We start from the raw sequence: 13291 nt of genomic DNA, 5'->3' as shown, positions 1-13291 counted from the left end.
TTCTCAGTCCTTTTTTTTTTTGGCTCTTTTTTAGGGCCACACCATCGACATATGGAGGTTCCCAGGCTAGGGGTCAAATCGGAGCTACAGCTGCCAGCCACAGCCACAGCCACAGCAACACACGGTCTGAGCCGCATCTCCAACCTACACCACAGTTCACAGCAATGCCAGATCCTTAACCCTCTTGAGGGAGGCCAGGGATCAGACCTGCAACCTCATAGTTCCTAGTCAGATTCGTTTCTGCTGCGCTACGACGGGAACTCTCTCACACAGGCTTTCTACTTGAAAAGGCAAAAAGACACTGGCGCTAGGCGTGTATCTTCTTAGCTTTGCAAACCCATGGAAAGAGAGCGGGTCTTTCCCATTGCTTCCACCTGAAGTCCTGGAATTGATTCTCATTGCATTGTCCTGTGACTTATTTCCTCATCCCTTAACTAGTCACTTTGGCCAGCAGTGCTGGGGTGCCTAATTGGCCAGGGCTAGGTCATGTTCCCACCCCCAGGGCTAAAGGTGGGATTAACCCTGTGGAACCATGTGGACTGAGTGCGAAAGAGGTGCCTTCCTAAAGGAGAATTGAAGAGGGAATATATGCTGATCAGGGAAACAGTAGACCTCCCCTTGATGGGACAATCCCACATCCCCAAGCCGTATATCTCTGCGTTGTCAGCCAAGAGCCAGGTCTTCTTTGTGAAGTGCCATGGCCTTGCAGAGCTGGTAGGTGACCATGGTAGTCAAGCCAGAGTTCACAGCACCGTTTTACTCCGTCTCCCTTTCGCATTCTTTCCTTGAAGAAGCAGCACGGAGGTGCAGAAGGGAGTATAGCAGCTTGTAAGCTTGGCAGTGGCTGTGTTCCCTTTCCCCAGGTGGTTAGTAAATAACTTCATGTGTTTTCTAGCACTTTGGGGTTAAAGAGCTGATTTCAAGGAAGAGATTAGGGAAATAGGTGTTGAGACACCAAGCAGCAGGCAGAGTTCACAGACTCTGGGCTGCCTTGTTTAGAAATAGATGCTGCTTTAACTTATAGATAGCTTTTGTTTTTTCTTTTTTCTTTTTTTTTTTTTTTGACATACAATAATAGCTATCATTTTCTGAGCACCTACTGTGTACTACCCCATGCTAGGCACTTTAAATTATTTTTTTGCTCTTCACAGTCATCATGTTTACCTGTGTATTCATTCAGCACATTTTTTCTATGTATGGCAGGTGCTAGGTCCTGGAGCTGTAATGCTAAGCAAACACACATGGGCCCTTCCTCTTGTGGAGCTTATACCCTAGCTGGACAGATGACAGAAATAAATGTATTGGTGATGAGTCCTAGAAGAAGAAATATATCAAGGATCTGATTTAGATTGGAGAGAAAGTCAAGGAAGTGACTTATGAGCTGAGCCATATTATTCCTGTCTTATTGGTAAAGAAACTGAGGTTTGTAAGAGGTAAAGGGACTTGCTTAAAGCTTCAACTTTGCAAGTAAATGTTAGTGCTAGGATCCAAACCTATCCTCCTAGCATTTAAAACCCATACTTTTCCCACAGTGTTGTACAGCTGCTGCAAAGACAGACATGTGCCACAGGTCAGTAGGATGGTGTTGAGGAACTGTCATTAGACTAGAGAAGAGAAGGACCTGGGTATTAAATACTGTAGCAATGACAACTTCATGTATGAATATTCTGGGCCAATATGAAGAGAAGGAATCGGTCTAGATCTTTGGAACCTGAAGAGAGCTCGAGGGAGCACGGGGAGGGCACACAGCTGACTGAGGTGCCTTAGTTTGCACGTTAGGAGTTGGTCAGGGAGTGCTCACTAAGATCCTCTTTGTTTCTCCAGAGATTATGCTGAATCTGTGGGGCGGAAGGTTCGAGACCTAGGCATGGTAGTGGACTTGATCTTCCTTAACACAGAGGTGTCACTGTCACAAGCCTTGGAGGATGTTAGCAGGGGAGGGTCTCCCTTTGCTATTGTTATCACCCAGCAACACCAGATTCACCGCTCCTGTACAGTCAACATCATGTTTGGAACCCCACAAGGTATGGAGGCCCAAGTGGGTCAGAATGCCAGAGGTGGTCACTAGTCCATTTTATGCCTTCCTCAGAAGCAGCAGGTTTTAAGTAAATGTATTTCAGCTTAAATACATTAAGTGGTAGGGCCCTTTTATAAGGGCACTGGCAGAGGCTAGTGTAGTCATTTATTCATCTGATATTCTTTCATTTGGTGTAGTTCTGGGCCTGCTGTATTTGACATTATATTTAGCCCTTAGGTATATACAGTGATGTGCTGGCAAACGTTTAACCACCAGTTCTGGGGTAGGGGACGGTGTGGTTTATAACATTTGCTGATTGCCATGGTGTAAATACTCCCACTGTGTTCTATTTCAAGCCACCAACATGAAGTCACTTCAGGGCGAGTTGGGAAGAGATGCACACAGTCTGCTCTCTCCAGTGAGAGCCAGCTCCAGCACGGCTCTGGCACGTACTATGCTGTGTGCTATACAGTCCTCGCTTTCACCAGACTTTCTAATGAGGGACAAAGAATACAGCAGGCAGTTAGGATACTCTTTGTAAGTGTGCTAGGGAGGTGGGCGGAGGGACTGTGAGAACAGGAAGGAGGCCTGGGGTAGGTTCTTTGAATTCCTTCCCTGAAGTAGCTTTTAGTCCTTCGCTCTCAGATTGGTGAGACTTAGCCAACTAATGCTCTGTTCACTGCTCTCCCAGCAGACTTTTCCCTTTTCCTACCGCCCTCAGGCCGTATTTGCCTGACCAGTTACACCCATATGGAACCATAGGGTGTAGAAGACTCTCCGGTGGGTCCTTTTTCTCTCTGAGGAACAGTCCTCAAGGTGTGTGAAGACATTTATATTAAGTGCGGAGAGTCTTCTCACCACGCTCTAGATCATGCTGCCCAGGGGTGAGGAGAAGAGGTTACTTAGGGTCGCAGTTTGATCTCAGTCTGTGACCTTTGAACTGATTGAATTCAGAAATAGCTCTGTCCTGAGGAGCGTAGTGGAGAGACTGACTTTACAGAAGGGCTTTTTGGACCCCTGCGGCCTGCCTCCTGTGGTTATTCTCCACATGGTCTTTTTGAATCTGAGAGACACTGTCAATGTTTCTTTGGTTTTTACTACGTGTCTGTGATCTAAGAACTAGCTCTGTACAAAGATGTTTGTTCCCCACCAAAGAAATCTGTTCACCTATCTTCCCACCCTTCATCCCCCTCCCCTCCCAGCCTCTTCCTGTCCCCCATCCCGAGGCTTTTTGTCACTTGAATGGGTTTCTTGCTGGTGGGAGGTTAGGAAAGGCTTAGTAGAGTCCAGCAGGAGGCACTCAGATCTGTCATGGGAGAAAATAACTCATGTTATGTTCCCTCCTACAGAGCATCGCAACATGCCCCAGGCAGACGCCATGGTACTGGTGGCCAGAAATTATGAGCGCTACAAGAACGAGTGCCGGGAGAAGGAGCGTGAGGAGATTGCCAGACAGGCCGCCAAGATGGCGGACGAAGCCATCCTCCAGGAAAGAGAGCGAGGAGGCCCTGACGAAGGCATGCGCGGGGGGCACCCTCCAGCCATCCAAAGCCTCATCAACCTGCTGGCAGACAATAGGTACCTCACTGCCGAAGAGACTGACAAGATCATCAACTACCTGCGAGAGCGGAAGGAGCGGCTTATGAGGAGCAGCACCGACTCTCTGCCTGGTGAGCTACGTGGCAGGGCCGAGGTGAAGTTCTGACTCTGCATTTCTCTAATCCCCAGGCTCTGTTGGGAGGGTGTCAGGCCCAGGGCTCTTTGGGGTGGGTAAGGGAAAAGAGCCCGTCTCTTGGGTTCTCCCATGGGCCATCCATGCTCATGTAATGATACCTTAAGATTTGGGTACTGAATTCTGATCCCTGTAATTAAGGTGGTAGTGGGTGGGCCAATATTGCTGGTTCCCTAGTAACCAAGATGGATGCCCTTTTTTCTTTTAAGTAACTGGGGGAACTAAGCTGTTTTCTGGAAACAGCACGTACTATGAAGTGGCCCCTTTGGGAAATTAATGTCATAGTCTGTGTACTCCGTGATTGATGTGATCAGTGATTGTTGTTCTTCCCTGGGCTGCTAAGCCTCCTGCCCATGGAGGGTACTTTTCAACCAGATACCTCCTCCTTCTGTCTACTAGGCCCGATTTCCCGTCAACCACTCGGGGCGTCCTCGGGTGCCTCGCTGAAGACGCAGCCAAGCTCCCAACCGCTCCAGAGCGGTCAAGTGCTCCCCTCCGCTACACCCACTCCAGCTGCAGCCCCCACCTCCCAGCAAGAGCTTCAGGCCAAAATCCTCAGCCTCTTCAATAGTGGCACAGTTGCGGCCAATAGCAGCTCTGCATCACCCTCAGTTGCTGCCGGAAACACCCAGAACCAGAATTTCTCCACAGCAGCCAACAGCCAGCCTCAGCAAAGATCACAGGCCTCTGGCAATCAGCCTCCAAACATTTTGGGACAGGCAGGATCTGCTCGGAACATGGGCCCCAGGCCTGGGGCTCCGTCCCAAGGGCTCTTTGGCCAGCCTTCCACGCGCCTGGCACCCGCCAGCAACTTGGCTAGCCAGAGGCCTGTGTCTTCCACCGCTATCAACTTTGACAATCCAAGTGTACAGAAGGCTCTGGACACCCTGATCCAGAGTGGCCCTGCTCTCTCCCATCTGGTTAGCCAGACCACAGCACAGGTGGGGCGGCCCCAGGCCCCCATGGGATCCTACCAGAGGCATTACTGAGGCTAAATATCACCTACCCCTGGTCCCTCATCCCCTGGCCTCCACCTGTTGCGTTCCAAATAGAATCGTTTGGAGGATGTTCGCTGCACCTCTCCAGGTCCACATCGAATGTCATGGGTTTCTACCACCTGCTCTCTTCTGCCCAAGGCTGTGTTGCTTATTCCTCCCAGAGTCAAGAGTTTATACTGCATTGGGGGTGTATTTTTTGTTGTTGTGGGGGGGAGCTGTTTTGTTTTGTTGGGGAGTGGGTTTTGTTAGAAAATAAATATCTCTGGGGTCATGGGCAGTGTAGGTGTCTGGGCTCCGTTGCTATTTCATGAGTCTCTGTCAGCTGGATGTGGGGGCGGGAAGGAAGAAGCAGCCAAGCCCCAACTGACTGAGTTTGGGATGGCGTTTTCACGTCATGAGCCACCGCCTTTGTTCATTTGGAACTTACCAAGGTTTTCCAGCCTCACACAGGCCCACCGCAGCTCAAGCTCCTGTCTGCAGCTCCTGCCCAGTGTTGCAGAGCCCAATCTGGGCTGAGTGGGCATAACGTCTTCATGCCCCATCCCCGAGACATGGGGTCTGCTGGAGGATTCCTAAATCGGCTACTCTGGAGTTATTGAGGAGTGGCAGCCACAGAGCAGGCACATTTCTGCCTGACCCAGGGTTGGTGGGTTTTGGTTTTCTCTTTTTTTCTTCTTTGCTTTCACTTTGATAGAGGATCTCCCATGGACTGAACAGCTCCAGTCACCAGACGTTTAACACAAACTGTGAATCTGGGCCCCAGCCACTCGTACCCCTAACAGTTCTGTCAGCTTCTCCCTCACCAGAGATAGTTTTGTGGAGTTGGTTCTGAGAAGGCAACTCTAGACTCTGGCAGTAAACACCCACCTTTTCAGTAATCGTTTTGAGCGTTTGGCTCAAAAATCAGGCTCTTGTTCTGTTTTCTGAGCAGCAGGAGGTAGGGACCATTTTGATGTCAGACTTTTGGTAGCTGGACATGTTCTTGATACAGGCGACTGGTCATAACTTCTGAGCCAGAGTGAAATTACTGGAGGGAGGACTTCTGGCCGCTGCTCTAAATGGAGTCAAGGGAAGCTGCCGTCTCCCTAGAGATGGTGCTTGTCAGAGCCTTGTGGATCAGTCTCAAGGGGCCCCTGGCAGAGATGAGGGAGAGCAGTGACTTTAGCTGAGTCCCTGCCAGTGGCTGAGTAAACAATGATTTCAAAAACTCAAGGTCCCCAAATGGCAGCATTTTATGTTCTGACCTGTTTGTGTTATATAGTGTTTTTTTTTTTTTGTTTTTGTTTTTTTTGTTTTTTTCCTCTTTGGAACTCGTGTTAATAAGATGAGATGATTACTTTTTAATTAAAATGAAAAAGTGAAAGCTGTGTTGTCTTTTGGGGGTGTGACTTATCCTCAGGGCCTCTTTGTGGACATTCCTTCCCAGAGTCAGGAGGTGAGGTTCCCTGACAGAGAGCCGGCTAGTTTCAGTCTGCCATGAGGTCTGCCCCTTCTTGTCCTCAACCTGCAGTCAGGCCTCAGAACCTCCTGTAACCCTAGCTTCTCATCTTATGCAGCTCACCTAGTTAGAAGCTTCACTATAACAGTTCAGAGTAAAAGCCTGCTGGTTAATTATGCTGTGTAAACATCCTTGTTTGTGGCAGACTTTCAGTGTGTCAGAAGTTTGTCCTTTTATCCTAGGAAAGGGAAACAGGACTGTGAGGAGGCCATTTCTGCCCAAAAGCCCTGGAGAGCAGGGCACTCTCCCGTTTTGGTTTTGTCTCTGTTAGCACCCTCTTGTTCAACCCCTGACGCAGAGACTTGACAGAACCAGAGTCATAGGTAGGAGACCTGGAGAGCATTTAACAGCCCCACCAGGAAACTTGGGGTGACTGGTACGGGGCCTCCAGTGGATTAGGGGCCAAAATACTGCTGGTGCTCGGCCTGACCTAGTTAGTGCCCTCAGGAGATGTTGTTAGTACAGTGCCCCTGCTGCTAGTTCCTCTGTCCCTCCAGGACAGGGCCCCAGAACAACCGGTACACAAACTACGGAGCCAGACCTGGACGATCAGCCCAACCGGCTCTCTCGTCAGTGTTTCTGATCGAGAGTCTGGGGCCCACCTGGAGGGGTAACTTGAACAACCCCCTTCCCACCTACTAATTCTTTCCCCTGGAGTGTCCAAACAGCACACCTCAGGCTGTGAAGGGTATAATAAAATTGTTTTTATTGCATTTTGTGCAGACAGGAGTCTAAAAAATTAATACAGTAAAAGCTATAAAGCAGTAAATGGGAGCATTCAACAAAAAGGAAAGAACCAACCCTCTCCTTTTCATATTGGCACAAAGAACACAAGATAATACTGAGGCAGAATGCGGAATACTGAAACACACTGAAAATTAAAGGCAGGCCTAGTAATAGTAATAAATACTCTTGATTTGGTTTGCAATCGCCTATTTACAAGGGTTTTCAACTTCATTGCATTGCCCTGCACATAGATCGTCTAAAACAAAAGCAACACTAGTTATCACTACAAGGCTATTGAAATATTGCACTCAGAATAAAAGTCACTTGAATGGACATGAAACATCTAGCTGCATGGTTATAAAGATAATTTGATGAATGACGTGTGATAACATTCATAACAAATATTGCACATGTAGCACAGAAAACTTGGGGGTTTTGTTGTGGGATGTCTGTTTTCATCAACGGAAACTTTGCTCTTGCCAACCAGACAGTCTGGGCCCAAATAGTGCAACTTTGGTTCCCTAATTGATGTTGATCCAGCCCCCTTACCCTTCTGCCTAGCCCACCACTTAAGCCCGGGAGTGCCCCAGCCCCCAGAAGGCTAGACCCAGCTGTGGTTCTCAGAGGGAGGTCTTTTGGAGGATGGGGGTGGGGGGTGCTGGTGTCTAATACCTCCAACTTCTGATTACTACCTGGAAGAGTCTATCCGGCCCCCTGTTAAAATTTCAGAGGGGCCTTGGCCTCACTGGCAGATGTGCAAACCTACCTCCAGCCACACCTGGCCCAGTCTAGATGGCACCAGCTCCAGCTCTCTGCCTTGGGCTCAAAGGAAAAGAGGTGGTGAGGTCAGGAGTACACTAGCCTCAGCTCTAGGAGGTGGGCAGAATGTGTAACTAGGTGCAGAAGTCAGGGCCCTGGGGCTGGAGGTACTGTACCCAGTCCCAGAGGGCGCTGGACCGAGCATGCAGTGCCTGTGCCCCTTCGTAAGGTGCCCTGGGGGAAGGGAACTCGGCCAATGGGCGTTCTCTAGGGATGGACAGCGCCTCCGCCCGGGCTGCTGGAGCAGAAAGCGCCAAGGACTGGGGTTGGAGAAGCCAAAGGCCTTAGGTCCTAGTTGGAGGAGGGCAGAGAGGCGCTAAGAACAAAGCACATGGCAACTCCAGCCCTCCCCCAGGCCCAGGTGCCTGGGAGACGGAGCTAGAGGCCGCTGCTAGGCAGCGAGGCCCCGCCCTGGGACTCGAAGAAGGAGCTGCCGGATGCGACAGGGGAGGGAACAACAGGGGCAGCGCTGGGGCCTCCCCGGTGGGTCTGGCCCCTAACCCAGAACCGCCCCCTCCTCCCTCACCTGTCCCAGAGAGGAAACTCCGGGACAGGGGCTACCCTCCAGCTCCCCGACTTCAGTCTTTGGCGAAAAGCCCATGGGATCAGGGGAGCAGGCGACAAGCCGATTGAGGAGAGACGCCTGCTCCCCCGGCGAAGGCACCGGGGCGGGGCTTCCTCGGTGGGGCGAGGGCCTCTCTCGGTTTCTCCCCCTGAAGAGCGCCCCTCCCCTATCCTGGCCCCAGCTTGCATAAGAGCCGATGAGAAGAGGCTGCGCGCGTCTCTGCAGCCGCAGTGGAAGCTCACATCCGCTGGGAGGCGAATCCAGAAAAAGTCGGACACTTGTCTCACTTCGTCTCCCAAGGAACTAGAAGGAAGGGTCGGAAGCCAAGGGCGCGTGGAAAGGGCAAGGAGGCGTCGAGGGGCTGTCGAGGGGCCAGGACGGCCGCCTGGGCCTAAAGCACTTCTGCTCTCAAACTCTCAGACGTCAAGGAAAACCCAGCCTCCCAAGGCCTCCGCCTTCCCTGGGCGCCCCCAGCGGGAGAGCTCGACAGTGGCGAGAAGAGAAGTCCGTTGCGCTTCTAGTCACAGAAATATGGGGACGTTAAAAATACACGCGATGTCTCCTGTACACTATGTATAGGCTCCGCCAGCCCGCGCCCGCGGCCGCGCGAGGAAGAAGGACGGAGACGGCGGAGCGCGGCCGCCCCACCCCACGCCCTCCCGGCCGCCGCGGGAGGGACGCAGAGTGAGGACGGGCGCGGCGCGGGAAGCGTGGGGAGGGGCCGCGCGGACAACCCGGGGTCCACAAGGCCCCAGCTCTGCTCCTCTCCGCGCCTCCTCCGACCTTTATTGCAGCGTCTCCTCCGGCGAGGCGAGGCCAGGCTTTGAAAAAGGGCAGCGACAGGGCGACGTGCCACCGGGAGCTCGGGGCTCTGGTCTCCGGTCTCCGCGCCGGGTGGTCCTCTCCGAGTCAGCCCCGATGGACGTGTCCTCCGGGCTTCAGGCAGCGGGGAAAGGGGCCAGGGCGCGGGCACAGGGTCTTTATGTAAACGGTGAGAGCGGCGGGGGGCGCGGCGAGGGCTCCGGGGCCGTGGGCCGGGCGCGCTCGGGCCCGGGTGGCAGGTCCTGGCTCTCAGGAGTAGATGGTGATGACCTCGCGGCCCCCGCCGCGGACCAGCATCACTCGGTCCAGGTGCTCGGTGAGGACCTCGAGGAACTCCATGTCTGAGCGCCCGTCAAGGAGAAAAGCTGTCCCCTTCCCTTCCGATGGAATTAGGGTCGTGCGTTGGGGGTCAGGGGAACGCTGGGCTTGCGTCCCTGTCTGAGACGCTGAAGGAGAACCGGCTCAGCTCTTCCTTCCCTAGGCTTGGTCCCCTGTCGTCCACCTCCCCCTCCCTCCCAATTTTAAGTCCAGGATACAATTTTCGTCACCGTTGCGGTTGCGGGGAGGCCCGGGCATGTTGAGCAAAACAAGCTTGGCATCCCGGGATTTCTTGACGATGACCTCGTTCAGCCTCACTGCCGTGTGCATGCGCCGCACGTTGGACTGGTTCCTGCGGAAGGGAGGGAGCGAGGAGGGCGCCTGAAGCTGGGGGAGGGGAGAGATGGAACCAGTCGCCCTCCCGGCCCCCGGACCACTGGGCTGCTGGGACCTGGTCCTTGCAAACCAGGGACCCCCAACCCCAGACCTCTCCAAGCTGAGCTATTCAGAGACCCGAGGTCAGGGGCACGAATGTAGAGTTCGTGATAGAGTGAGGAGAGTAGGGACCCTGGCGGACCTAGGAAAGAGAATTTTTAAATTCTGAGGCACTTACAAGTTCTCCCACTCCCTTCGGGAAACACAAGAGAAGCAAAGAGAGGAAGAAAAAGAGAGGGGTCAGAAAAAGTGGGAGAAGCTGAGGACTTGAGCCACCATCAACCCCCTGAGTGTAAACAGGTCCTGCTCTCCCAGCCCCCAAGCCATCACCTTTCCACCACCTGCACATGGCAGTTCTGGTGCTCGGCAGTCAGGTCCAACCTGAGTCCTCAGATGGGGAAACTAAAACAAGGTCGGGGCGGGTCTTCCAACTACCAGACCAGGACCCCCCCCTTCTGCTTGTTTGCTCTGCCACCGGGGCAAAGACCCTGCGGGCTCACCCCAACCCCCAGCCCTCAGCCCTCTGCCCCCAGGCCCGTACGGCTTCATGCTGAAGAAGTCCTTGATGCCCTCAGAGGAGACCGGACTGGGGCCCTTGTTCTTCTCTGCCACCGATTTGTCCTTGGTCCAGGTAAGATGCACTTTCTCTGGGTCTGCCTCCCCCTCCCCCTCAGGCTCCTCCCCTGGAGATGGGGAGCTGCTCGGGCAGCTGGGAGCACTCTGGTCATGGATCAGCTGCACCTGAGGGATGCAAGAAGCGACAGCATGTGATTCCTTTGGAAGCCCAAGGTTCTCTTCCCACTGGCTAGGGCCAAACCACGCCAACCACTCACCTCCTCTTCTGGCTTCTCCTCACTGTCACCAGCCGTCTCTTCTGGGACGTTGAGGCGGAGCCGGGTGTTGGCTGGATTCTTTCTTCGGATTGAGCCTCGAGATTCATCTGTGATACTCTGGATCTAGGGAGTGACACAGGTTGGTGCTGGTTCTCCTGGAAATCACTCCCCGTGCCCTGCAAGGAGCTACCCCCGGAGTTGATGTTCAGCAGAACGTGCGCCACTTGTTAAAATACTGCAATGATTTCACACCAAATAGCTATTGCCTCACTGACCTGGCCTTCCAACTCCTCCCCAGAACCCCTGACCTCCCTACTATCCAGCAACTAAAGGGTTAACACCTGATCCAGCTGAGCTCTGCCTTAGCGCTAAGGTCCAGTGCTGGTTTGTTTTGGTTTTTAGTGCCAGTTTGGGTTTTTTGGAGGGGTTGGGTTTTCTTTTCTTTTTTTTTTTTTTTTTTTTCCTTCTAGGACCACACCCGGAGCATATGGAAGTTCACCCGGCTAGGGGTGGAATCCGAGCTATAGCTGCCAGCCTACACCACAGCAACACAGGATCCAAGCCATGTCTGCGACCTACACCACAGGTCACGGCAATGTTGGATCCTTAAGCCAATGAGTGAGGCCAGGGATTGAACCCACATCCTTGTGGATACTGGTTGGATTCTTAACCCACTGAGCCACAACAGAAACTCCTCAGTGCCAGTTCTGATTGGTCAGGGCACATGCCACTTCTTACAATTTTACTGTCACCTAGCTTCAAGAGCTCTCCTGTCCTCAGTCCCAGAGTACCATCACCCATTTCCCCAAAGATGCCACTCCCTGAGATGGGGTTTTCACTGAAACTCAGGGGGCTAGTGGTCCCACAGTACCCACACTGGGGAGCTCTTACACCCCCTCCCCATGGGTGCACATCATCCTTACCCCTGAGAACCCACCATCCAAACCCTGGAGGTTTGCCCACAATTCTCACCATCAACTATATCCTGATATATCCATCTGTTGCCCCTTCTCCAAGCATCCATCACGTGATCTGATCCCTCGTTCCCTACACTGGCAGCCCACACCCCTGAAGTATCGTCACCCATACATATTTAGAATCCACCATTCTCCCTTGGGTCCCAGAAGTCACAGAGAAAAGAGCTGTGACCCACACCAAAGCCCCTCTGCATCCCAGCTGGGAGGCTTGATAGATGCACCTGCAGTGTGGACCCTGCTGCTGGAGAGCCCAGTGCCAGGAGGTGGCAGTGGAACCTGTGCAGACCCAGAACTGCAGAGCTTGAGACTCTCTGAAGCCAGCCAGGGCAACCTCACCTCCCGCTCCCGTTCATTCTTGGTTAAATGCATCTGCTTGAGGATCTGGGAACGCTGCTCCATCACCAAGGTCTTCTCGTACGTGTAAGCCGAGATGTCGCTCTCATGCTATGGGCAGGCAAGGGTGGGGATGGGGCGAGGGGGGCAAAGGAGGAAAGTATGAGCTCTGAGCTCAGGTGCAAGGCCAAGGGAAGGGAGGCAGGCGCCCTTCCTTCTGCCAGCCTTAGGGCATCCCTATCCAATGACCTAGTTTAATCGACAGTTGTGGAAGGCAAGGACAAAGCAGAGGGTGATGCTCTTTGAAAGCAAAGCAGCTCATTCCCTCCTCAGCCAAACACAGGCCTAGGTGAATGAATGGGTGAATTAATGAATGAGTGGATTAATTAATTACCTGGGTGAATGGAGAGGGGGAAGAAATTTAAAGGAACACGGAGATGAATGAATACATACCTGGATGAATGGGTGGGTGAATGAATGAAAACATTAACGAATATACGGGTAGATTAATGAACACACAGAGGGATGGGTAAGTGGCTAAGCTTAGGGAATGGATAGATGAGAGGAGGTTATAGTGTGTAACTGCTAGGAGCACGGACTCCAGAGCAAGTCGGCCTGGGTTGGACTCCATTTAGTGTGTCTTGGGGGCAAATTACTTAACCTTTCTGTGCCTCAGCTTCCTCATCTGTTAAATGGAAATGCTGATCATTGCACCTATTTCATTGATTGCTGTGAGAATTAATATATATATATATATAAAGTGCATAGAACAGTGCCTCACATGTAACAAGCTCTGCTAGACATGGCTATTCTTATAAAGGAGAGGAGAGGATGGATGGATGGATGGATGGATAGACAGACAGGCTCTTGGGAGAATATGTGAGAGGCTGAAAAATGGATGCGGAGGGAGGGATCCAGCATCATAAGCTGATGGGTGTTGGGGTTGCCCTATTTGGTGCTGGGGCCAAGGGGAAAGAGGGCCAGGTGGGATTCCAAAACTTCAGAGGTGGCTCCTGGGGACCCACCATCTCCACCACCTCGACCTCCGCAGTGATACGTAAGTGGTACAGAAATGTGGTCAGGTCTTTCTTCATCTGGATGCTATTGTCGTCCATCTGGGCCACAGTGAAGATTCGCATCTTGCACTTCCGCCAAACCTGGAAGGGTGAAGGCGAACCAGAAAGGTCCAGCCTAGATGCAGCAGAGACCCAGGGCCAG

At 52.6% G+C, this 13291-nt stretch overlaps 2 protein-coding genes across 8 annotated transcripts in view; one reads left to right on the top strand and one right to left on the bottom strand.

Moving 5' to 3' along the window:
- Nucleotides 1-6110, top strand: part of NCOA5 (nuclear receptor coactivator 5) — a 32467-nt gene extending 26357 nt beyond the window's left edge. For 2 of the 4 annotated variants that reach the window (XM_021078317.1, XM_001929147.7), the window contains 3 exons: nucleotides 1825-2024; nucleotides 3367-3687; nucleotides 4149-6110. In XM_021078317.1, the coding sequence (XP_020933976.1) occupies nucleotides 1825-2024; nucleotides 3367-3687; nucleotides 4149-4738 (1111 nt within the window). In that variant the 3' untranslated portion in view covers nucleotides 4739-6110. Of the gene's footprint in view, nucleotides 1-1824; nucleotides 2025-3366; nucleotides 3711-4148 lie in introns of all 4 variants that reach the window. The other 2 variants (XM_021078319.1, XM_021078318.1) reach the window with 2 other exon arrangements.
- Nucleotides 6926-13291, bottom strand: part of SLC12A5 (solute carrier family 12 member 5) — a 38603-nt gene continuing 32237 nt past the window's right edge. For 2 of the 4 annotated variants that reach the window (XM_021078315.1, XM_021078316.1), the window contains exons 20-25: nucleotides 13099-13230; nucleotides 12077-12184; nucleotides 10764-10886; nucleotides 10472-10671; nucleotides 9714-9847; nucleotides 6931-9518 (exon numbers count right to left, since the gene is read on the bottom strand). In XM_021078315.1, the coding sequence (XP_020933974.1) occupies nucleotides 9427-9518; nucleotides 9714-9847; nucleotides 10472-10671; nucleotides 10764-10886; nucleotides 12077-12184; nucleotides 13099-13230 (789 nt within the window). In that variant the 3' untranslated portion in view covers nucleotides 6931-9426. Of the gene's footprint in view, nucleotides 9519-9713; nucleotides 9848-10108; nucleotides 10124-10471; nucleotides 10672-10763; nucleotides 10887-12076; nucleotides 12185-13098; nucleotides 13231-13291 lie in introns of all 4 variants that reach the window. The other 2 variants (XM_021078314.1, XM_005672980.3) reach the window with 2 other exon arrangements.

Source organism: Sus scrofa, chromosome 17 (assembly GCF_000003025.6).
Source record: "Sus scrofa isolate TJ Tabasco breed Duroc chromosome 17, Sscrofa11.1, whole genome shotgun sequence".
NCBI lineage: Eukaryota > Metazoa > Chordata > Mammalia > Artiodactyla > Suidae > Sus > Sus scrofa.
Note: the sequence above shows the minus strand (reverse complement) of the source record. Positions and strands in the feature narration are given on the sequence as shown.